General features: G+C 61.1%; 2 protein-coding genes across 4 annotated transcripts in view; both read right to left on the bottom strand.

Moving 5' to 3' along the window:
* Window positions 1–23,927, bottom strand: part of LOC102447783 (alpha-2-macroglobulin-like protein 1) — a 127,084-nt gene that overhangs the window by 65,579 nt on the left and 37,578 nt on the right. Inside the window, exons 1-4 of one of the 3 annotated variants that reach the window (XM_075918689.1) lie at window positions 2,713–2,895; window positions 1,893–2,082; window positions 725–887; window positions 180–232 (exon numbers count right to left, since the gene is read on the bottom strand). The exons of the other annotated variants lie outside the window; for them this stretch is intronic. Of the exons in view, the coding sequence (XP_075774804.1) occupies window positions 180–232; window positions 725–887; window positions 1,893–2,082; window positions 2,713–2,783 (477 nt within the window). The 5' untranslated portion in view covers window positions 2,784–2,895. Of the gene's footprint in view, window positions 1–179; window positions 233–724; window positions 888–1,892; window positions 2,083–2,712; window positions 2,896–23,927 lie in introns of those variants that run through there. 3 annotated transcript variants of the gene reach the window in all.
* LOC102452635 (alpha-2-macroglobulin-like protein 1) overlaps window positions 9,919–23,927 on the bottom strand; it is a 46,888-nt gene continuing 32,879 nt past the window's right edge. Inside the window, exons 13-20 of the mRNA XM_075918699.1 lie at window positions 20,953–21,153; window positions 18,591–18,675; window positions 17,865–18,009; window positions 17,004–17,229; window positions 16,624–16,750; window positions 11,530–11,651; window positions 10,617–10,658; window positions 9,919–10,370 (exon numbers count right to left, since the gene is read on the bottom strand). Of these exons, the coding sequence (XP_075774814.1) occupies window positions 10,086–10,370; window positions 10,617–10,658; window positions 11,530–11,651; window positions 16,624–16,750; window positions 17,004–17,229; window positions 17,865–18,009; window positions 18,591–18,675; window positions 20,953–21,153 (1,233 nt within the window). The 3' untranslated portion in view covers window positions 9,919–10,085. The remainder of the gene's footprint in view (window positions 10,371–10,616; window positions 10,659–11,529; window positions 11,652–16,623; window positions 16,751–17,003; window positions 17,230–17,864; window positions 18,010–18,590; window positions 18,676–20,952; window positions 21,154–23,927) is intronic.

The raw sequence follows: 23,927 nt of genomic DNA, 5'->3' as shown, positions 1-23,927 counted from the left end.
CCACCCGCACTCTCACCCCCGCCCCTGCTCTCACCGGCCTGCTATATCATGTTTCCCTGCCCTCCTCGCCTCCCGCATCCATCTTGACCCACCCCACCCCCACTCTCACCCCGCCCCCACAGGCCAGCCCCACCCCCACTCTCACCCCACCCCCGCTCTCACCCCACCCCCGCTCTCACCGGCCTGGCGCTGGGAACAAAGTCTTTGTCCAAAGTGACGATTCGAAACTTCACTGCAAAGGAGCAGAGGCAGAGGGGAGTCAGCCCCGGCCTGGTTCTCTGGGTGATTCCCGGGGGACGGTGCCAGCCGGACGCCCAGGCACTGACGGCCTCTGTGACCCCTCGCAACGGGCACAGCCCGGGCAGGGCGGCGCGAGCTTCCCCACGCTGCCTCTGCCCACGGGCCGTGGCCCTGCCCTGGGCGGCTGCCGGGAGCTGAGCCTCCAGGGCCCGGCCAGACCCCGGCCTCCCTGCGGAGGCTGCCAGAGGAGGCCGATCGGGGCCCCTGCAGCCAGCACCAAGGATGGGCTGAGACCCCCCTTGGTTCCATGCAGCCCCCAAACGGGCTCAGGCTTTGAGCCTCTCACCCCCTGGGCCGGGTGCAGACAGGGGCCTACAAGTGAGAGTCCCGTATCCCCGGAGCCCCCCTCCCCTCCCCACAGCCCAGGGTCCCTCCCAAGGGCCTGGGGCCCCACCAAACCCCTCCAGCAGCCCCTGCCCCTCACCTGTCTGTCCCGGCTTGTAGACGGCCTTGTCCGTCTGCACAAAGGTCCCCGGCTCCAGCACCCGCAGCAGCACTGTCGTCCGCTCCGAGAACTGCAGGGTGTCCCCCTGCACCGAGAGGTGCAGCTCTGCGGCTTCCTGCTGCCCCCGAGACGGGGCTGGAACCTGCACAGGGGAACCCCAGCAAGGCCACAGTGACCAGTGACGGGCCGGTCGGGGCGCAGACCCACTACTGCGCGGGGTGGGGGGTGTCACTGGTGCGTATGGAGAGTGAGAGGTCCCTACACCCCCATCCACAGCCAGATGTGACTCTGTCAGCGCGTAGAACACCCAAAATTCCCATCCCCCATCCAGTCATTGGTGCAGTGCCCAGGGAAACTGAGGCACACGCCAGGGGTTATTATAACACCTCAAGGCTCACATGCAATCTAACAAGGGGAATGAAACTTTGTCACAGGGGGGCATTGGCAGCGTGTGTTGAATATGGGACAGCTGAAGAAACTACTCGTATTCAGGGGAGTTCAACGGCAATCAGCTGACTGGGCCCCAGTTAACACACACACAGCGGAGCTGGATTCTCAGCTTTGTAGCTCGAGGGGTCCCACGGGGAGAGGACACAGCAGGGGGAGCGACAGGCTGAGCTTTGCACTCCCACTGCCATCATCGGCCACTGGACCCCACCATCCCTGGGGGGCCGTGGGCAGCAAACAGGGATCTGGCCAGCAGCAGGACCAGCCGGTGCTGGTGGGAGCAGGGAAGAGAGACAGGAAACATGGGACAATTTGCCTGCTTGTAAGAAAAAGTCAGGCACCTCCAGGAGGGCTGAAATACGGGCCAGTCCCTTTAAAAACAGGACGTCTGGTCACCCGAGGCAGGGCTGTTCGCGAGTCCCTGCTCCAGCCCTCACCAAACTGTGGGACCCTCCTGCCCAGCCAGGGGCCTCCCAGCAGGCGGGCGCTCGGTGGAGCTGAAAGCCAAGGCTCCGTCTGCGCCCCCATCCCTGCCCCCTCCGGCTTGTCGCTGCTGAAGGACGCTCTGTGGCTACAGCTGCCCATGGCCAGGGCCGGGATCAGTCTGTGCCTGAGGCCTGAGGCCGGGCTGGGGCTGCAGGCCCAGGGCTGACGGGCTCGGTGCCCATGGCCAGGGCCGGGCTGGGTGGGGGGGGCTCACCTGGAAGCTCAGGTTCTCGCGCAGACGGGGCTCCTGGACCTCTCTCTCCAGCAGGGTGACATTGCTGAGCCCCTCCCCCCTCTCCAGCCGGACGCTCACCCGGACGGTCTCGTTGAGGTCGCTGAGATGAACTGACACCGTCCCCGTGTGCGGGTGGTAGAGCTGGGCTGGGCTCACCACCACATAGTGCCTGGGGAGGGGGCAGCACCGTGGGTGGGGGCAGGGGAGGCACAGCCCAGGGGGTTCCTTCTGATGGGGAGGCGCTGGCTCTGTGCTGCTGGAGGCTGATTTGTCTCTACCCACAGGGCAGGGCAAGGCCCTTTCACTCCTGTCCCCCCTTCTCCCCCATCCTGCCCCCACAGACCTGGAGGCCCCCCAGGGCACAGAGAGGAGCTGAGTCCCCGTCCATCCCTGGCCTCTCAGCTGCCCCTGTGCTGGGGCTGAACAGACCCATTACTGGATCTGTGGCTGAGGGAGCCGGTGGCCCCAGGGGATTACCAGCCCATGGTACAGAGGGGCTGAGGCACAGAGAGGGGGTGTCTGGCTGAGGGCGCACAGGGCGTCTGCACAGAGGTGGGCACTGAACCCAGCTCTCCTGTGCCCCCGGCCACTGCTTAGGCAGAGCCAAGATCCCCCTGCCTCTGGGGATAGGACAAGGGGGGGCAGGAGGGTCCCAGCATCGGGGACTGAGCTCCCGGGGAGAATGGATCTGTCCCCTTACTTTCCCGTCAAGCAGCCTCCTCACCAGTGCCCTGGGCTGATTCCAACCCCCCACACTGCCCACCACACAGACAGACAGACAGACACGGACAGGGCTTACGGCTCTGCAGACGTCCCAGCTGTGAGGTGCAGGAGGAGCAGCAGGCCGGCCGGGGTTACCGGGGCCCCCATTCCTGGGTGCAGGCAGACGTGCTGGGACAAGGGACACACACACGTCACGCCCCTCTGAGTCCTTCTTCCTCCCTCCCACGCTCTGAGCCGGGGACCAGTCTGCTGGGCCCTGATATAGACTCTGGGGCCGGAGCTTCGCCTGTGGGCCGGGCACAGAAGGGTCGGGTCAGGTCTCTGGCGGGGGCTGGCACACGCACCTAGGACAATATTTACCCACCAACCCAGCTGCTGGATCCGAGTCTGACGGTTCTGGCTGGCAAAGGCCCAGGCGGCCAGGGGGCCCCTCGCATTGGTTACAGGCCTGGGGGCGGGACCCCTGGGGTCAGTGGCCGGGCAGTAGCCGGGATGCTGGGACAGACCAGGCAGGAGTGGGGGGAGGAGCTCGCTGAGAAATGAGTTTGTTAAAATGGGCCCTAGCAGTGACCCACGACAGCCATGCCAATGGGGAGAACGGGGGGGGGGGCTGAACTCGTCCCATGAAAACGTCTGTGAGGGGGCTGCACACCCCGCTCTGGGCAGAAGGGGTCCATCCACTGTGGCCTGAGGAAATCCTGCCCTCCCAGCCACACTGGGCAAGCTCCAAGTGCTGGGCTAGCACAAAAGGGAGCAAGACAGCTCAGTCTGGGTGGGTGCTGGAGAAGAGGGACCTGTGAAGCCATGTTTATTGCACCATTGCCCGTGGGACCAGAACTAGGTCTGCTAGGGGTAGGTCTGCACTACAGGGCAAGGTTGAATTCAGATATGCAATTTCAGCTAGACCCAAAACTGGCAGAAGTGGGGGAAGGCCTCCGCCTCCTCTCCTCCACATGAAACCAGATCCTGCACCTCTGGGATAACTTTCAGGATGTTTAGCTACTCGCCTGGGATGGATAAAATTTATAACCCACCACACTGACACAGGTCGAGGGCAGAAAGTGAGGGACATTCACCACCCCCTCCCACAGAAGATGTGGATTGCCGTCTGACATGAACTCAATGCAATGCTGAAGATGGGAGGAACTGAAGAGTCACAGAGTGAACGGAGGAATCTGATTATCTTGGTACCAAAACCCAATGGTACTTTGCATTTCTGTATCAATTTCTGTCAGGTTAATGCGATATCCTGGTGCAAAGCAGATCCAATGCCGCACACTGAAGAACTCCTGGGATGCCTGAGGAGGAGGGTGAACGTATCTATTGACCATTGACTTAACGAAAGGCTATTTGCAGATAATGCCTGTGACCCCAAAGGTGTAGGAGGCAAACACAGTCCAGAATGCCACTCGGGATCCTTCCCACAAGTACAGGCTTGTCCTCCCCCCACTCCCATCAGGGTCTATCACCCAGGAATTGTTTTAGAGCTGCAGTAGCTCCTGTCTCCGCCTTCCCCTCTCTCCTGTGCAGGTGCAATGAAGAAAGAGGAGGGGATGTTCAGCTGCAAACCAAGTAAGAGGCTATTCAGGGATTGATTACAAAGGGGGAAATGGGGAGGAGAACCTGATGCAGATAAAACAAGCATCAAACCAATCACGTGACAGTGTCAGCAACAACCAGGGGCTTGAACCCAGACCCAGTAATTCAAACCCTTTGGCTCGGTGAGTAAAGCCCTAAGGGCCAGGCCCCTTCTCTCCTGAGGACGTGGCGGTGGCGCTGGGGGAGGCGCCCAGGACGTTAACCCTCAGACTGATTTAGAGCCCCTGGAGAGCACTGGGGAGCCTGTGACGGCACGTTGGGGGTTCCCCGTCTCCTGCACCCCGAGATGGCACAAACAGACTGTACCAGCCAGTGGAATAGAGGAAGTTTATTGCCTCTCCAGGATACAGCACAGCACAGATGTAGTCTGGTCACAGAACTGGGCTAGGATGCCTCAGGCCCCCTTGAGTTGGGGGGAGACTGGGCCCCTAAACTCCAGCTCCTCTCCCTAGGCTGTCTCCTCCATGCTCTCCCACAGTAACAACTAAATTCCCTTGCAGCCCTGCCCCCCAGTCCAGGGCAGCATTCACCTTCCTTTGTTCCTCTCCATGGGGGGTGTCTGGCCACTGGTTCGACAAGTTTGGCCTTATCTCTGCCTAGCGAGATTTTCCCTGCTGGGTCTTGCTCCAGACAGCAGGGGTCACCACAGCCCAGCAAGTACCCCCACTACGTCACAGAGCCCCACAATGTCCTGACGGGACTGAAGGGTGAAGGGGAGTCGCAGGCTGGTACAAGCAGGTTGTGTGGGGGTGAGGGATGGGAAAATCCCCTTCCTCCACGGCAGGCGTGGCTGGGGCTGCCCCTCGCTGGCAGGTGGCAGAGCAGAGGGGCCCGCGTACTCCAGCCACTAGGGCAGACAGCCCCTAGGCTGAGGCAACGCAGCCCTTGTAACGCCGCCGGGGGGGTCTGAGGGGAGCGGAACCCTCGTGACCGCTTGGCGGGAAAATCCGGTTTGGGCCGGTCCCTGAGCGCCCAGCGCCTGAGGAGATCCGACAGGATTCCTAGGTCGGGTCACAGACTCCAGCGCGTGGCCCCAGTTACTAAACAGGGTCATAACATTAGATTGTAACGCGGTAGAACAATGAAATCATGTATCAACAAACCCCCTACCAGAACTCAAGGGTGAAGACTGCCTTCCCCCCCCGTTCGGTCTCCGAAGGGGGCGGGTGTGCGATGGGTGTGCATGCACAATGTGCACAAGCTCAGCACAGTTGGCTTTTTCTGGACTGTCCATTTTACTGAGCAGTTTTTGAAGAGCTCTAGCACTGAAAGTTTGGCAGGGGATTGTGCTCGGGAAAGAGAAATGTTTTTTGCCATTGCCATGGAAATCCATGCCACGCTGGCTGGGTTCTAAAGTAGGGACCACTGCTGTCTGGACCTGTTCAGCAGAGAGTCCGATGTGTTCCCGAGTCATTGAGATCTGGGATGAAAATGACCTTGAATGGTTATGGGGCAGTGTCCTAACTGATACACACTAGCTGGGGTAACACTAAGTCACACAAAGGAGCAGGATGAGCAGCTCCTCAGGCAGCTGTTTATAAAACAAAGGTAAAAAGCTGTGTGATCCCGATTCAACATGTGCGACACCTTCTGGCAGTCTGATGCTGCTCGTATAAAAAGGCCCTTGGAATTTCTTATAGATGACAATTTCTTAACTCAAAAGAGTTGCACCCGCCATGGGAGTATTCTACACTAGCCCTCACCTGGAGAGATACAGAGGAATTGATCATAGAACTGAAAATGAACAGTAGCCTAGGTACTAGTGATCCTGACTGGGGCACATTTGTAATGTGTCGACTAAGTCCAGAGCAGTAATATTTCTAATATCATAGAATTACACAATCCTAGAGCTGGAAGAGACCTCAGGAGGTCATCGAGTCCAGCCCCTGTCCAGAGCAGGACATCTCAGCCAGGGCTTTGTCAAGCCAGGACTTAAAAACCTTTAGAGATGGAGATTCCACCCTCTCCCCAGGTAACCCATTCCAGTATTTCACCACCCTGCAGCTCCCATTGGCCGGGAACAGGCTGGGTCCCGGAGGGAGACTCTTAGAAGAAAACCCAAGGGAGTGAGTGGGGTTGAGGACAAGGGGAGGGGAGAGGGCAAACACCTACACAATGGGGCTGCAGCGGCGTCTCCTGGCTCCATGCCAGTGCCGGGACTGCAGAGATCTGGCTCCAGGCCACTGTTCCTGGCTGCTTTCGTTTCAAATATTTACCTCCCCCTGGGCAGTTCAAAGGTCACAGGGATTTCAGCCCCAACAGGCAAACAGGGCCCTTGGGGCTGGAGAAGCCGGGGGTGGAGGGGAAGAGCGACTCAGGAGCGGGCCTGGGGGAGCATCAGGCCAAGGTCCCATCTCCCTTAGGTCCGTGTCCGTGGAAAGACTCAGGTCTCTGCCACAGCCAGTCCTGGTGCCACAGAGCCCAGTTCTGCCCTCGGTTACAGCTGTGCATCCCCAGAGCCCAGCCAACCACCTGAACAGGCCTGGTCTGGGCACCGCCGCAGGAGTGTCTGAGACCAGCCTGCACCCTGGAAAGCAGAGCTGGGACAGAGCCACTGAGAACAGCTCGTCCTGCCCCTCCCAACCTGTCCCTGTCCCTGGTCTGTGCAGGTGTGGCCACAGTTAGGTGGCTGCTGAGACACCGACCGCCACCTGAACTCACCCCAACCCCTCTGGGACCCTCGCCGGGCACTAACGTGTGGACTGGCCCACCAGGACCCCTGCCTGAGCTGAAGTCCATGGACACCCTGCCAGTCCCTCCGTCGCCTGAGGACCCCCGGAGCAGTGCTGCAGTCTGCCAGGCCCACAGGAGGGATTGGAACGTGGACCAGAGGCAGCCGACCTCGGGCTGGCTGAGGACATGGAGGCTGGGTGGGCAGCACGTTGCGGCCAAGACCCCCACTGACCCTTGACCCTGTCGGCATGTAACAGTCCAGAGCTCCGCCGACCTAGTGGCTGCAAGGCCACCACTATCAGGGCCCTGGGCCAGGATGCAGTGGAGAGGATAGGCCTGCGTCCATCCCCCCCCCGCCACCTCTCCCTTTGGGTGGCAGGTTCCCCCATGGGGCAAAACCCCTGTGCTTGTCGGCTCTCCCAGAGTGAGGAGACCAGACCCCTGCCCGGCTGGAACCTGGCCAGAGCTTTGAACTATTTGTGTTCCTCCCCCCTCCCCTCCACTGTTGCTTGTCGCCGTGACCCAGGGCCGTGCCTTAAACTGTATCTGTAAATTACCTGTGTTCCCCCACTGCCTGGCGCCCTGTCCCAGGCTGGGCCGTAGGGGACTGTCGCTCGGCCAACAGCGAGGCCAAGGCGTGTCACACAGACTTGTGGGCACCCCAGAGTCAGCGGTGGCCCACCCACCGACGGGGGACCCTTCACAGGCTGGGTTAGCGCCTTCCTCCTGCTCCCAGAGCCCCAGGGCTGCTCACTTCCAGCCTTTCTGGCCACGCAAAGAGGGAAAAGTTCCCAGCAGCAGGCGAGTGGGCACCAGGCTGCCAGCAGGGCCCATACGGAAATGCCGAGATGCTGTTAATTAGGGTGATGGGGGGGCCCTGCGCACACCTCAGGGGGAGCCCTGCCCACACCTCAGGGGGAGCCCTGCGCACACCTCAGGGGGAGCCCTGCCCACACCTCAGGGGGAGCCCTGCCCACACCTCAGGGGGGGCCCTGCCCACACCTCAGGGGGAGCCCTGCGCACACCCAGGGATGGGATCAGGCCCGTTCCTATGGGGCCAGCGCATGAGGGCGTTGGTGACAGGCAGCCATGGCTCTCACTGGGGAGGGGCTGCTCAAAGCAGGGGCACAAGAAATTACCAAACAGGATTTAGTGCAAGTCGGGGGATGGGCAGGAAATTAGGATTCTGCTCAGAAAATGAAGCTAATTCGCCAGGGCCGAGAGCACACGAACCAGCCGGGTTCAGCCGGGCTTCGTCACATCCACTGGGGGCAGCCCCCGCCTGCCCCGGCCTTGTGAGCCTCCTGTCTGAGGGGCTAGAGAACACGGCGGCATCACTGCCTGCCTCCCCTCCACACAGACTGAAGAGACTCCAGGAACCGCCAGGGGCCCACGGCCAGTGCTCAGAGCCCCCAGTAGAGGGAACCCTGGGAGGTGGGACCTGAGCCCCCGGGCGCTGGGCAGGGACCCGCTGCTCTTGTGCTGCCTCCGTTGGGTCTGCTCCGCGGGTTCCAGTTGTCTCTAAGGCTGAGGTCCTGCCGAGCCAGCCCTGGGCCTGGCACCTTCCCAGGTGAACTCAGGCTCCAGCCCCGCACCCAGAGCGTCCCGCTGCTTCCAGTGTCCCCCATTTACCGAGCATCCCGTCATGCGCCTGTTGTGCAGGGGCGCCGGGTGGCACCGGTCGGCGCAGGCTGCTGGCACGTGAGCCACAGCGTTACATTCAGCTGCAGCAAGAGAAGGGTGTTGGCCTGGGTGGCTGAGGGGCTGTTTGGCTGTGGGGGTGGGGGTCAGAGGTCCTGCGCCAGGTGATCACTCACAGCTGCCATGGGCAGTCGGAGCCAAGGGCCGTGCCCAGTGAGGGAAGCCCCCTCCCCGCGCCAGCTAGAGCAGCTCCCAGGACAGGCGCTGGCTTTGCGGGGGCAGCGTGAGCCTGGCGCCCGGGAATGCTCCTGCTCAGGGACAGTCTGGCGGGAAGGCGAGTGCGAAAGGCGAACGGGGACCATTTCGAACTGTTTAGCCCCGTGGTTTCCCCTGCAGCCAGAGGACAAATAGGGGTCAGCGAACCATGTGAAAGGTGTCTGGGCCTGGGAGCGGTTCCCACAGGACAGGGGTTTGCTGCCTGTGCCCCATGGACCCTGGCAGGCTGCAGAGGCTCTGGGATTTCCAACAGGGTCTGTTCCGCCATTGGAGACATGTTGGGGTCTGCAGCTGAGAAGAGACTGGAAACCAGGGGCTTGCGTCCCAGCTTCTGGGATGGGATGGATCAAAGAAAAGCAGATTCTGCGACCTGGGGCGGATCAAAGCCCCACTGCACAGTGGAGGTGGGAGCAGCCCAGAGCAAACACGGCAAGACTGTCTGATCATGGGAAGGGTTAGGCAGCTTCCCCCCCCCCCCCCCCAACATCCCCACCAGCAACAGGAATTAAATGCCACCCGCTCTGGTAGAGTGAAGTTAGGGCTCCAGACACCAGGCCTGGGCTAGGAGACAGAAAAATGTGGCTGCCCCCTCTCTGTGCACAGGACAATACCGTCTGTAAACGGGGGGCACGTCCTGTTCCCGTAGGCTGATGCCCAGTTCTCCTGCCCCCCAGACAGACCCATGTAGCCCGCTGGGGTATTTGTGCCATCCCTTCCCACTGAGACTGAGCTGAATCTTTCAGTTCCAGGCCCCTGGGGAAAGCCCCAGCCCCTCTGCACTGCAGCAGGTGCCTGTAAACCCCCTTCCATCTCCCCCAGCCATGGCCTTCTTGATCTAAAAGGGCCCACAAAGAGGTTTTGCTTCTCTATGAACGGTCTGTGGGTTTTCTTGCTACCTGCTCACAGTGTAAGTCTCAGGAACGTCAGGCCTGGGCTGCCCGGGGATTCTGCAGGCCTGGCTGGGCGGCCACAGTGTGTCTCAGGCTCTGGCCCCTGCCTGGCTGGGGCAGCTGGTTCATTGCCATGGAGACTTGTGTAACCAGGGCAGCTCTGCCCGCCGGGGCTGGGACCTGGGGGCTGTCGCAGGGTTCGAGCCAAACCCCGCCCCAGTGAGCGCAGGGCAGGAAGGGGGCAGAGCCGCAGGCCCAGGAGTGGCTGCTCTCAGGCTGCGGAGGAGCCGTGCGAGGAGCAGCAGCCGAGCAGCACAAAGCAAGAGAGCAGCCTCACACACAGCCGGGGGTTGGATCTTGTGTTACGGTCTCAGCAGGACACATGGCAAACCCCCAGGGTCCCCACAGCAGCCCCTGGTTCCCACGGGTGACGGACAGCTGGGACCCCGCGGCTGGTCTGGGGGTGGGAGGGGGGAGCAGGGGGATGTTTCCAGAGCAACCAGGGAGGCGTTGGCTGAAGAAGGTGCAAAGGGGGAACAGCAGCAGCCGAGAAGATCCTGGGGTGTCCGGCTGCCAGGGCGGCTCTCAGGACGGGCGCGGGGGGCTGCTGGGTGGGGGCTTCAGTGGGAAATTCCCAACGTCTCGGCATCAGGGGCTTTAAATAAACAAACACCCCCTGAGAGAGGATCAAACCCCTCCCCCGCCCGATGGACACCTCTCCACATGGCCCCCAGAACTCTCCCAACCCCCAAAGACTCCCCCCTCACAGTCACCCCCACACCACAGACAGAGTCCCTTGTGCCCCGCATAGACCCTTCCCCCGACACAGACCTCTCCCCCCCACGGCCTTGCCCCCCGGACAGGTGTAGGGACTGGAGATGGGTGGGTGCATCACACCTACCTGAGCCGCAGGGGGCACTGTACTCAGCCTCTGTGTGCTCCCCTGCAAGGCAAGGGGGGGAGGGATGAGGAGAGAGCCCCTCCCCCCACTCCCGCCCAGGCAGGGTCTGAGCCCCAGAGGGAGTGCGAGGTGGCCCAGGTGTCTGAGTGGGGCTGAGCGCTCTCCCCAAGCCCTGCCCCCCGCAGTCAGACGGGCTCCATGAGTCGCCCTGAACACACGCAGGGAACCCACCCTGCCGGCCCGGCCCAGCACGAGGGGTTCCAGGGGCATCTGAGGAGCTGGAGGGAGGGGAAATGTGTGGGGGCCTGGAGGGGCAGGATTCCTCCCACTCCTGCTGGGACGGCCCCAGTTACACCAGTCGCAGCTGGTCCGTTGAACGCTCGGCTCCCGGGCCCCTTCCAACGAGCCGGCCCCACTGATTGAACCTGGGAAGGCTCCAAGCCGAGTATGATCCGTGGAATGGGGGCCCTTGGAACGGGGGAGAGTTCAGTGACCCCTCCTACCCCCCACTGAATATGGTTCAGCCCACCAGAGCAGCACTAGAGATGTCTCACGCCAGTCGGGGGGCCCTGTGTTACTGACCCCAGACAGGCGCTGGGCTCCTACCTTCCTGGCAGAGCAGGGAGCTGGGCGACTTCTCCTCCACGATCCCCCCCGGCTGTTGGGAAGCAGCATCACAGAGTCAGGAGACAGGACTGCACATGTAACAGCCTGACGGGGTTGGGCAGCCAGGGCCCCCGGGCAGGGCAGGGGCCGGGGCAGGGGCAGGGCAGCGCAGGCCGGGGTCAGACAGGGGGACAGTGGGGTGCTGGGGCGTTATTCTCTGGGCAGAACAAAGGTCAATCACAAGTGTACACGTGGTCCATGGCCACCCCACCTCCCTCCACTGGGCCCGGCCCCAGCAGACACTGACCAGGACCCGCAGGGGCTTGATCACGGTGTCCATGTGCCCCTGGGCCGGCACCACGGCCAGCTCCGTGCCGCACAGCTCCTCGGTGCGCAGGGCCTCCGTGCTGACGGTGAAATTCACCTCCCCTGCGGAGCAAGGTGGAGACACCCCTTAGACAGCCCCACACTCTCCTGGGGCAGAGAGGGCTCCGGTCTCTGGGGAGGGGACAGCAAGGGGGCAGGCGGGGAAGAAGGGAGAGAAAATGAGAATCAAGAAAAATGGCGAGAGAGAGAAAGGGGGAGAAGAGAGAGGGCCGGGCGGAGGGAGGTGGTGACTGGGAAATGGTGCGTAGGCTGGAAGGAGTTTCTCTGCAGGGTTGTCTTCTCCCCCCCACCCTGCAGCTCTTCCCATCTGTTCCCTTCCCCCGTGGCACCAACCCCTCAGGGAGCCTTTCCTGCCCCCCCCCCACACTCCCAGCACAGAGCCTGTAGTGCCCCAACCCCTACCCATCTTCCTCCATTAGCCTTTACTTGGGTGTGATCCAGCTATTTGCAGCCATATTGTGTGCATTCTGGCTCCACGTAGTATGGGGTCACTTGGAAAGCCGGCTTTAGCGCAGGGGTAGTCAGTATTTTTTGATGAAGGGCCATTCCAAAATGCTGTATGTGGTTAAGAGCTGCACTTTTGTGTGGGTTCTAGGCTGGAGGTTGGGTGCAGAAGGGAGCTCATGGTAGGGCACTGGGGTGCAGCAGGGGGTGTGCGGGCTGCAAGAGCATCTGAGTGAAGGAGGGGGTAGTGACCTGGGGTAGGGCATTGGGGTGCAGGGTACAAACGAGGGCTCTAGCATGGGAGAGGGATGAAGGAGGTGGTGCAGGGTCTGGGAGGGAGCTGCGATCTGGAGATGGAGGGTGCAGAGGGTTTGGATTGTGACTAAGGATGGAAGCAATAAGCTTATAGGTTAATGCTATAGACTGCACATGTAACTGCACATGTAACATGCTGGCTGTTCCCTCGGGGGAGCGCTGTTGCTGAAATGCTGGCTGTTCCCTCGGGGGGGCACTGTTGCTGAAATGCTGGCTGTTCCCTCGGAGGGGCGCTGTTGCTGAAATGCTGGCTGTTCCCTCTGGGGGGGGCGCTGTTGCTGAAATGTTGGCTGTTCCCTCTGGGGGGGCGCTGTTGCTGAAATGCTGGCTGTTCCCTCTGGGGGGCGCTGTTGCTGAAATGCTGGCTGTTCCCTCGGGGGGGCGCTGTTGCTGAAATGTTGGCTGTTCCCTCTGGGGGGGCGCTGTTGCTGAAATGTTGGCTGTTCCCTCTGGGGGCGCTGTTCCTGAAATGCTAGCTGTTCCCTCGGGGGGGGGGCTGTTGCTGAAATGCTGGCTGTTCCCTCTGGGGGGGCGCTGTTGCTGAAATGTTGGCTGTTCCCTCTGGGGGGGCGCTGTTGCTGAAATGTTGGCTGTTCCCTCTGGGGGGCGCTGTTGCTGAAATGCTGGCTGTTCCCTCTGGGGGGGCGCTGTTACTGAAATGCTGGCTGTTCCCTCTGGGGGGGTGCTGTTGCTGAAATGTTGGCTGTTCCCTCTGGGGGGCGCTGTTGCTGAAATGCTGGCTGTTCCCTCTGGGGGGGGCTGTTGCTGAAATGCTGGCTGTTCCCTCTGGGGGGGCGCTGTTGCTGAAATGCTGGCTGTTCCCTCTGGGGGGCGCTGTTCCTGAAATGCTGGCTGTTCCCTCTGGGGGGGGTGCTGTTGCTGAAATGCTGGCTGTTCCCTCGGAGGGGCGCTGTTGCTGAAATGCTGGCTGTTCCCTCTGGGGGGGAGCGCTGTTGCTGAAATGTTGGCTGTTCCCTCTGGGGGGGGGCGCTGTTGCTGAAATGCTGGCTGTTCCCTCTGGCGGGCGCTGTTGCTGAAATGTTGGCTGTTCCCTCGGGGGGGCGCTGTTGCTGAAATGCTGGCTGTTCCCTCTGGGGGGCGCTGTTGCTGAAATGCTGGCTGTTCCCTCTGGGGGGCGCTGTTGCTGAAATGTTGGCTGTTCCCTCGGGGGGGGCGCTGCTGCTGAAATGCTGGCTGTTCCCTCGGGGGGGGCGCTGCTGCTGAAATGTTGGCTGTTCCCTCTGGGGGCGCTGTTCCTGAAATGCTAGCTGTTCCCTCGGGGGGGGGGCTGTTGCTGAAATGCTGGCTGTTCCCTCTGGGGGGGGGGGCTGTTGCTGAAATGCTGGCTGTTCCCTCTGGGGGGCGCTGTTCCTGAAATGCTGGCTGTTCCCTCTGGGGGGGGTGCTGTTGCTGAAATGCTGGCTGTTCCCTCGGAGGGGCGCTGTTGCTGAAATGCTGGCTGTTCCCTCTGGGGGGGAGCGCTGTTGCTGAAATGTTGGCTGTTCCCTCTGGGGGGGGCGCTGTTGCTGAAATGCTGGCTGTTCCCTCTGGCGGGCGCTGTTGCTGAAATGTTGGCTGTTCCCTCTGGGGGGGCGCTGTTGCTGAAATGCTGGCTGTTCCCTCTGGCGGGCGCTGTTGCTGAAATGTTGGCTGTTCCCTCTGGGGGGCGCTGTTACTGAAATGCTGGCTGTTCCCTCTGGGGGGGGCTGTTGCTGAAATGCTGGCTGTTCCCTCTGGGCGGCCCCTGCTGCATGGGGAGTGCGGGGCCCAAACGGCCGTTTTGGGGGGTGGGAGAGGAGGAGGGGGAGGGGGAGAGAGGGAGAGAGACACCGACCGACCGACCGACCGACCGAAGGCTCGGGAGAGAAGACCGACATGGAGGAGAGACCTGAAAATCCCCTCTCATGACGGGCTAATTGGCTAGTGTTCTTAAGATTAAGTGATAAGAATTCATGAGGCTATTCGACTATTCAATTAACTGATAGTCAACATCCCTAGTTGTCACCTGGAGATGGGGGTTGCAGAGGGTTTGGGTTGGGACCTGGGGGAAGGAGGGGCTGGGATGCCAGTGGCAGGTGTAGAAAGTTGTGAGCAAGAGGTAGGCCCTGCTCACAGGTGCTGGCAAGAACAGGGATGCTCTCACAGAAACTCAGAGGTACTAAGGGGCAGGCCCAGAGCAGTCCAGAGGGGTCGTCACAGAACACCTCATTAAGCAACAGCTTGGTACCAACACATGCGTCAGATACCAGACACACCAACCCAGGGTCAGGACGGGGTCTGAAATGACAACAGGATGGATCGTAACTGAATCCCCCTTGGCTGAGGTAGGGGGCGGTAACTAGGCAGCAGATGGTGGCAACCTGATAGTCAGGAGTGCTGCGTAACTTGTTTGTAACTGTGTATAATAGTGCACCCCAAAGGGTGCTGGTCGGCTGTCTGAGGGGGGTGCTGGACCCACAGGATTGATTAGGGATTACGCTATTGGCAAGGAGTACATATGCATAGCGGCACAGTGGTGAGTCTGTTCACTGACTATTATTGCACCTTGTTTGGCAGTAAACCTGGCCGGGTGCTCTCGATCCTTATCCGATTTGTGGTCTCTGAGAGTATGTCTACACTGCATCCCTCTGTCGGTAGAGGGATGCAGATTAGGCAGGTCGACATTGCAAATGAGGCTGGGATTTAAAAATCCCGTCCCTAATTTGCATTAAAATGGCTGCCGCATTTTGCAGATTCAGCACTTTGTCTGCAAAAAGCAGCAGTCTAGAGGGGGAGTTGTCGAGAAAGAAAGCCTTTTTGGACAGATCCCTTCTGCCTCCTGCAAGGAGTTTTGCAGGATATTTAAATCCCTGCCTCATTTGCAATGTCGACCTGCCTAATCTGCATCTCTCTGCCGACAGAGGGTTGCCGGAAGCGTCTTGTTGACTAATTGCACCTGGCTAACACAGCAGGCAGAGGAACATATGTTGATGGACGGAAGACTGATCAGGAACCCCTCTGACGACAGCAGGCTCTGGAGGGGAGGTGCTTAGCCCTGCCACAGTCCCAGGTTGCTGGAAACAGCTGAATGCTCTCTGTGGCTTCCTGGGAGGTGGTGGGTGGTGGAGGGCTTTGTGTGTCGGCCCTGCCCCCAGCACAAGCTCTCAGCTCCTGTTAGCTGGTCGGATTCTCCTTGGGGCCGGGGCAGCGTGCAAAGCCTCCCCTTTCCCCAGCTTGTGACTGATCTCTGTGCTGCAAGGTGGGTCTTAAGACATTTAACGGCGGAGTCACCAGTGGGGTTAGCTCCTGAGGCTGGGAGCTGACCCCACTGTGGCTCAGCCGTTTCCCCCTTATCAACTAATTGAGTGGTCCACAGAAATTCCATCGACTCCTTGGTTAGCTGATCTAATGCAATGTAAGGTCCCTAGGGGGCGGGTGCCTCTGCCACAGAAGTGTGATCACACACAGACGGCCGTGGAATGTGCAGGCGGAGCAGCGATGCCTTGGGGGACCGGGCCTGTGTGTGTTGTAGCAGTTACTCAGGAAGCCTCGCTGGGCCGGTGCACTTTGGAGCAGTCTCTGAAGCCCATTGGGGATCATTTTCCTGACACCTTTTTCTCCCCAGTGAAGAGCAACTGGCCATGGGAGCCTGCAGGTAACCGCTGGTAGGTAAATACTTGGATGCTCTAGAACTGTCTCTTGTGTCCGGGGGTCCTGAAATCTCAGCCACTGCTGCTTTAGGGACTGCACACGGACTGGACTGGCTGTAACAGGGATAGGACTGTGGGAGGCAAAACCCCAACCCACCCTCAGCCCTTTCTTCCACGGCCTTGCTCCCCACAGCAGCCACAGCATGTCCCCCTCCCAGCATCACAGGGAGGTGGGTGGCATGTAGCCCCAGAGCACAGGGAGGGAAGGCATGGTGCTCGGGGGCAGCAACGCTCCACCCTGCCGAGTGCCTGCAGTGGGCATTCGGGGGGAGGAGTATTGGGGGGACCAGGCTGGCGCCTTCCCCCGTCTCGTATATCCGCCACCCAGGTGCATTAGTCTTTCAGCAGAGGGCATTGCTGTTCCCATTGGTTTCCTCCTGACAGCGCCTGGACTGAAACCCTAAAGTTACCGCTGCGGTGGGGTCTGCAAACCCCGGTAACACCCCCAGGCTCCTGCAAAGGCCCCACCTGCCTAGAGCGAAGGCTCCAGCATCCCATCCCTTCCCTTCCCCCCTCCCCGTGCTTTCCCCACCCCTCCCCCACCACAGAGCCCCAGCGCCCCTTACCCAGGCTGCTCGCCGTCACCTCCCACTGGAAAGTTTTCCCTTCGTCTGCACAGAGGCAGCTGCTGTAGGCGCCGTCCTCACCCGCCTGCACCCGGAACTGCGCCGACTCCGCCAGTGTCACCCGCACCTGTGGGCCCGACACGAGAGCCCCTTAGGGCTGCAGGACCACGCTCACACGCGCCAGCTCCAGGCCAAGACAGGACACTCCGAGGCTCTGGCCCCATTCGCTGCATTGTACTGAGCCCAGGGGTCACTGCGAGGTGTCTGGGTCACAACCATGGGGTGCTGGTGCCAGTCACTGACCTGCGCCGCTGCCCAGCCCCAAGTCCCAGGTCACCAGCCCCAGCAGCTTGGGCAGGGCAGCCCTGGGCGGCGCTCACCTTGATGCACTGCTGCAGGGAGTTGGAGACGGTGGCCTTTAGGGTGAAGGCCTCTCCCCGGACCACGGAGTACGGCAAGGCCAGCTCCACAAAGAAGGGCTTGACGACTGTGAGGGTGGCCGTGGGGGAGAGCCCAAAGCTCCCCTCCGCCGTGCAGAACATCCCGGCTTTCCACTGCGTGAGGGTGTCGGGCACCGAGAGCGGGACGTCCGTCGAGCCCCCCTCGCTGGGCACGGACAGACACACAGAGCGTCAGACGCAGCCGCCCCGGGGGGAGCACCACGGGCAGAGCCAGCAGAGACGTCCCGGCTGGGGCCCTGAGCCGAGTGCCCAGAAACAGGCTGGTCCCAAGTATGCACAAGGGGGGGGGAAGCACTTTCAGTGCCCCCAGCTCGCCTGCCTCTGCACCACCCCAGCTAGCGCAGGATCCTGCCCTGCCCTGTGGCTCCTGGGCTGGGCTCAGTGTCCCATGGGAGGGGGATTCCCCCGTTCTGCAGCCGGACACGACTCCCTTCCAGGGGCTATTCCTGGGAACCAGCCCCAGTTCCACCTGCTGGGATCCCCGCCCTCCCACTGGTCCCCCATGTGCAGAGCAGGGGGAGGGGCTGGTGTGAACCCCGCTTTGCTGGCGAGACGCAGGGCCCCGGGGCTCCCCAGGCTCCCAGCCCCCTGCCTCGCTCTCCCTCGGCGCTGGGCTGTTATTGCCGCCGCTGTGCTGGGTTCCTCTCCGCTGGCAACAGGCGCTGGAACCGGCCCCACATGGGCAGCCCCCCCGACAGGGCGCTGCATCCGGGAGCGGCTGCTTCCCAGGGTCTGGCCCGGAGCCCTGGCAGGGACGGTGTGTGACAGCCCCTCACTCACCCCACAGCCACCAGGTCCCACAGCCACGTCTCTGGGAAGTACGCACGCGGCGCCAGCTCCGGCTGGGGACAGGGCACGAGCTCCGGCTGAGCGACGATCTGTGGGGGCTGCTCCCCCGCATAGGAACATACGTCCCAACGGAAGGCTAGCAAAGATCCAAAGGGGGGTGAGGGGACCCCACGCTGCTTTGGGGGTCACATGGCTCACGTGTCTGCACCTGAAAGTCTCAATGCTTGGGGCCATTCTGGGGATGGACGTGGCCACTGGGAGCTCTGAGAACTGGCCCCTGCCCAGGTCTGTCTGGACTGGAGCAGCCAGTGGCCAGGCTGGGCTGGAGGGGCCAGGCTGGGGGTCCTACATGCAGTTCACCCCAGTGGACTCAGCATGTGGCTGTAGCCAGAGAGCTCCAGAGCTCAGCCCGGCCTCTGCCCACACAGGGTTAGTGGGACGTTGCCCTCCAGAGCCCGCCCAGGAGCCGCGAGCCAGACGGGCCGGTCATTAGCCACACTGAGCAGCTGGGACAGGGAGGCCTAGAGAGGCCCATTGAAGACAATGGAGAAACCTGCCTCCTCCACCCATGGAGAACAATGGATCTGCCAAGGGCACTGTCAGAACCAGGATCAGAACCCAGGCCCGATGCAGGCGCCCGCGGGGCCGTCCCCCCCAGGAGGCCGAGAGGGTTGGGGTTTGCTGACCACGAGGGACGGAAGCTCCTGGAGCACTGACTTCGTTCATGGGCAGCAGCAATTGGCGTTTCCCGGAACTGATGCTCACAGATGCGGGTGTTGGTGAGAAGCTTCAAAGCTGCATCCTGGGCGAGAAGGAAAAAGCGTCAGGAGCCGCTAAAGCACCAGAGGCGGCGCCAGGCCCTTGTCATTGGCCAGGGCACAGGGCGACAGGGCAACGCCGGAGCAGAATTCACGGAGACTCGGCACCTGCCCAGAACCCTGCAACTGGCTCTGCCAAGGACTGGGCTCAGTACCCTGCACAGGGGGAAACTGAGGCACGAGGCACAGACTGGGAGCTCTTGGGGGCGTCTCTGACTGTCTGTTCAATGCCCCCACATGACCTGAGCACAGACTGGCGCTGCCCAGCGGGGCCCTGCCCTTCCAGACTGAGGGGAGCCCTGGCCCTGAACCCCTGACCACCAGTCAGTGAAGGGTTCAGGCAGGGGCCACCTCAGCTCTGCCCCGGGGCTGGTGCAGGGACGGTGCCCGAGGGGGGCCCTGGGCAGGGACGTGAGGAATGACAAGGAGACGGGCCCTTGGGGGGGACACGCCCGGAGCCGAGGCAGCGCTGCGGCCGGGCGCCCTGCGGTGGCTGCGGCTGGGTGCGCCGGGGCAGAGCCTCGCCGGGCCGCCTGGCAGGGCTGCCTGTGACTAGGGACGTGAAGAAGCATTTCACTCCCTGAGTCGTCAGTAACATTGTTATCGAGGGCACGATCCGTCAGTGGGGGAGGCGCTCAGCCCCAGCTCGCACTGCGCCGGGCCCTGCTTCCCCTGCGGCTCTGCACTGGAAATGGCACCTGCCCGCCGGCTCTTCCTACATTGAAAATGCTTAACCACAGTCACAGATCTGGGGCCAGCTGCAACTGAGCTGGGCTCGCTCACGTGGGTCCAGTAGCCCTCGTCCGCCGGGTTCCCGGTGGGGATCTGGGACGGGGCAGAGCAGCCTCCATTCATGGCCAGCCCAGGCCGCCACAGACAGGGTCTGCTTTGCCCCCCCACCCCACCTGCGCTGCTGCTTCTGAGAGAGGCAGGGGGCAGGAGACGGTGCTGGGGGGAACCAGCTTTGTCAGCTCCTCTCAGCACCAGCTCCTGCTTCCCCCTCCTTGCTGCCTGTCATCCAGAGACAGCAGGCGGGGGGATGGGAGTAGCCGACTTGACTAGAGGTTGAAACCGGGACTCTCTGGTCTGGCCACATCCGTGCTCCTTGGATGATCCAGGAGCAGAGGGTCCCAGTGGAGGGCGAGCGCCTGGGGGCCCTGCAGGCTGGCAGGGCAGCGGGGTTCCTGGCAGTGCTGTGGGAGCCCCATGCACAGCAGCAGGACTTCCCAGAGCACAGCAGGAGCCCCTCTCACGGCAGAGGTAGCCCGGAGCAGAGGTTGTGGGGCAGCCTGAAGCAGCAGCAGGATCCAGGCTCTGCAGCAAAATCCCTCGTCTGGGACCAGTCGGGTCCCGGGGGTGCCAGGCCAGGGCGGCCCAACCTGCACTTGCTTCCACCCCTACGTGTGACGTGAGGGGAGGGACGTGAACCGCGAGGGATCCAGGCTGCCCAGCCCCGCACTGAAGAGCCAGCTTGGCTTCCCCAGTCGGGTGCGGGTGGCTGGGCCCTTCCCCCGGCCGATGCTCGTGTCCTTGCGTCCCTCCGCACCTGCCACTCAGGGGCCTCCAGGCTGCTTGGGACCAGCAGGGAAGCACAGAGAGCACCGGTGGCACCGTCTCTGTGAGCTCTGTCCCCGCGCCCACTGCCACCGGAGCACTGCTGGCCGGGGGGGGCCATTTCAGGAATCCAGCCACCCCAGGATCCCAGACTCAGCCCTGTAAGGCAGCCGCACTCCAACCCTCGGCTGGGCATGTGAGTCGCACCTTTCCCGGGGTTCCCAGCCATGTGGGGCTGAAGCTCACAGGAAGGCAACGGGCACCTCCCCGACCCCACAGCGACCTCCCGGCCAAGGGTCCAGTCTGCTCCGAGGCAGGGAGCTTCTCAGTGAAAGAGCTTCCGTGTATCATGGGACGCCGAGTATTTTCCCCTCCCCCTGTCGGGGCAACTCCAGGGCCGTGTTAGCCGCAACCCTCAGAAAGTTCAGCCGGAGGCGACTCCTGGCCGGGGAATTTCTGCCCCAGACGTTTGAGTCTGACAGTCACAGGAACTGAAAACTCACACAGGGCGTCCCCACTGGACTGGGTGTGAAGGGGGCGGGGGAGGTGCAGCCCAGCCCTGAGTTTGCGAGGAGCATCCCTGGGGAGTCACTAGAACAGGCCGGACTGTTTGGTGGGACGTCGCCCCAGCAGCCTGGGCACGGCGGAGCCAGTTTAGTCCTTTCAGGCTACAAAGGAGCCAGAGGCAGGGCCAGGCACAACCCTACCTGAAACAGGCCGTTGGGGTCGGTCAGTGGGTCAGCCCTGCCACGAGTCCCTCTGCGCGGCCTCCGGAGAGACCAAATTGTCCTCGGCAGATTGTGAAAAGTACCAGGTACACCTGCAGCCCCAGTACTGTACTGACAGTAACATGACTTATGCCCTTGATAGGAGTCTTCTTGGTGAAAATCAGGGAGCAAGTTATAGACCTAAAGACAAACACGGACAAGGGCTGCCGTGAGACCAAGGTACGAGCCTCCCCATGGCCAGCTCCTGCCCCTCCTCTCACCAACACATCACCCTGCAAATCTCCACCATCGCCCCTCTCACATCTCTAGCCTGGACTCCCCCAGCACCCAGCCCCTTCCCACTAGGGATGGCAGCGTGTAGTCGATTACATAATCAATAAGCCTGGGCTCATTGGTCAGTCCTATCGATTCCACGCACCCCCCCCTTCCTGCCTTCCAGTTCTCTGGCTCACCAGTAGCACCCAGCTCCAATACACTGAGAAGTTATTTTAAAACTCAGCTCATGATACAAAACATTCTTCGGATCCCAGAGGCTCAGCCACGTTACCAGGTCACTTTGGGTTTGCAGCTTATCCGAAATACCAGTGAGCTCAGACCTAGAGTCCGGGGGAGGAGTTATTTCATTTGGTCACGGATGCCCGTGTGTTAAAATTGTAGCAGGCGAACTCCACCCGCTGATTACCCACCTTCAATTGGAGGCAACCCCCCCCCCCACGGCGGGGTCTGCACCCAGAGCCTCTGAAGGAAGGCCCCTGCTCACTGAAGCGCTGGAGGCCGACCTGGAGCCCCCAACTTGTGTCTGGTCATAGGCCCCAGGAGTCCAGAATGGCCACTGAGTCCAGGCCTGCCACTGAGGAGTCATTGTAGAATCAACTCCTGTCTCCTCTTGGTGGCCTTCAGGTTCCAACTCCAACAGGGATGTGGAACGTGATGGCTATGGAGGAGCGGTACCGTGTCACACCGGTAGCCTCTGCACAGGTATAAGGTCACCGGGGGGACTCCCCCTTACCCAGGAGCTCTTCTAGGACTGGTGCCGAAGGGAATGAAGGGTATGCTTGTGTTCATTTTAAACAAAATGAGATTTAGGAGGTTTGTATGCATAAAGAAGCATGCTGTGGCTCACCACTCCAGAAACATTCTAGAAAAGGCCAAGGGGAGGGGGTGAGCTCAGCATGTGGAGTGGAGAAGTACAAGCACGTGATGAACAAATCCATATATGGCTTAAAGGTTAAATATGATTGGTTAGAGGTTTGTGTTATGTAACCTGTTACGTAACTGCCATGTGCTATAGAATAGGAAGGGGACTTGCTCGAGGGACTCTGGCTGATTTTTGTATTGGGGCTCTTCCTTTGTGCACACTGAATAAAGTCTTGTTGAATTGAATTGTATGAAGTATCAAAGACCCTTGATTCTGCCCGGCATCGGACTCATTTGGTTATTATTAGGAACCACAAAATCCCAACAGGAACCATCTCCACTGATTGACTGGTGCCACCCAGGAGGACTCCACCTTATACAGGAACTGTCACCAGAGTGGATGAGAGGTCAATGGTCCTGGTTCTGCAACTGGTGCCAACTGGGAGGACTCCGCCTGTCAGGGTTCCCTGTAAGGTGCATGCCTGTACGAGCACACACCAAGAATTTCATTCCTGCCCACCCCCTAAGCAGAGCTGCGCAGCTGTGGCCACAGCTGCTCCCAGGGGTGGAGCTGCATAGTGGGTCCCAGAACAGCTGGGCAACCACCATGCAGCTGAGTGGTGGCTGCTGGAGTGGGAGCCTGGGCCACAGCACTAAAAATAGCACCATGGCCTGGCCCCAGTCCTGGCCATAGGGCAGTTGCCCACAACGGGTGGGGGGAGAATTAAGGGGAAGGTGGGTGAGGAGAGGAAGGCACTTGTGCTGAGAGGAGGGGAGAGGAGGGGGCCAGGGCAAGAGAAGAAAGGGGAAGGCATCAAGGGGCAGGATGGAGGACAGATAATGTCATTTGTTAGGGTACAGAGGGGCATGAGGAGAACTGGGGCAGAGGGTGGTGAAGGGATGGGTACCAGAGAGGAAGAGGGCAAGGGGGCAGGGGCAGTGAGGGAAGGTGCAGGTGCCAGTGGGAAGCAGAAGGGCAGACACAGAGAGGGGAATGCAGGAGAGGGCAGGCACCAGAGGGCAGAGGAGAGATGCAGGGCAGCTGGGTTGCGGGAGGTGTTAGGAGAGGGGGCCTAAAGAAGGAGTGGGCACAGTGGGGAAGGGCAGGTGCAGGGGTCAGAGAGGACGGGAAGGGGGCAGGTCCCAGGAGGGCTGAGGGGAATAAGAAGGGCAGGAGCCAGGACAGCAGAGAAGGGTGAGGGGTGGGGGGCAGACACCAGGGGAGCAGATAGGGTGAGGGGAGGGTGGGAGCAGAGGAGAAAGGAAGAGGTTTATAAGTTGGATGCCACAGTGGCACCCGCCCGAACAAGCGCCCAGGACTCAATACTGGTGCACAAGACAAAACTCACTCTGCTCATTGGTAGAAAAATGTTAGCGGGGATCGGTGCTGAGGTGAAGGGTACCGAGGTGAAAGGGACCCTCTTAACACTGTCAGGCTCAACAGGTAGTGATCCACAACTCAGAGTCTATTTGGCGGTCAGTGTCAAACAGAGTGCCCCAAGGGTCGTTTCTACGGCCAGTTTTCTTCAGCATCTTTATTAATGACCTAGATGAGGGGATGGATTGCATCCTCAGCAAGTTTGCAAATGACACTAAGTTAGGGGGAGAGGTAGATATGTTGAAGGGCAGGGATAGGGTCCAGAGTGACGCAGAGAAATTGGAGTTTTAGCCCAATAGAAGTCTGATGAGGTACAACAAGGACAAGTGTAGAGTCCTGCACTTGGGATGGAAGAATCACAACCACCGCTACAGGCTGGGGACCGACAGGCTAAGCAGCAGTTTGGCAGAACAGGACCTGGGGGTTACAGTGGATGAGA

This window comes from Pelodiscus sinensis, unplaced genomic scaffold (assembly GCF_049634645.1).
Source record: "Pelodiscus sinensis isolate JC-2024 unplaced genomic scaffold, ASM4963464v1 ctg39, whole genome shotgun sequence".
In the NCBI taxonomy this organism is placed as follows: Eukaryota; Metazoa; Chordata; order Testudines; family Trionychidae; genus Pelodiscus; species Pelodiscus sinensis.
Note: the sequence above shows the minus strand (reverse complement) of the source record. Positions and strands in the feature narration are given on the sequence as shown.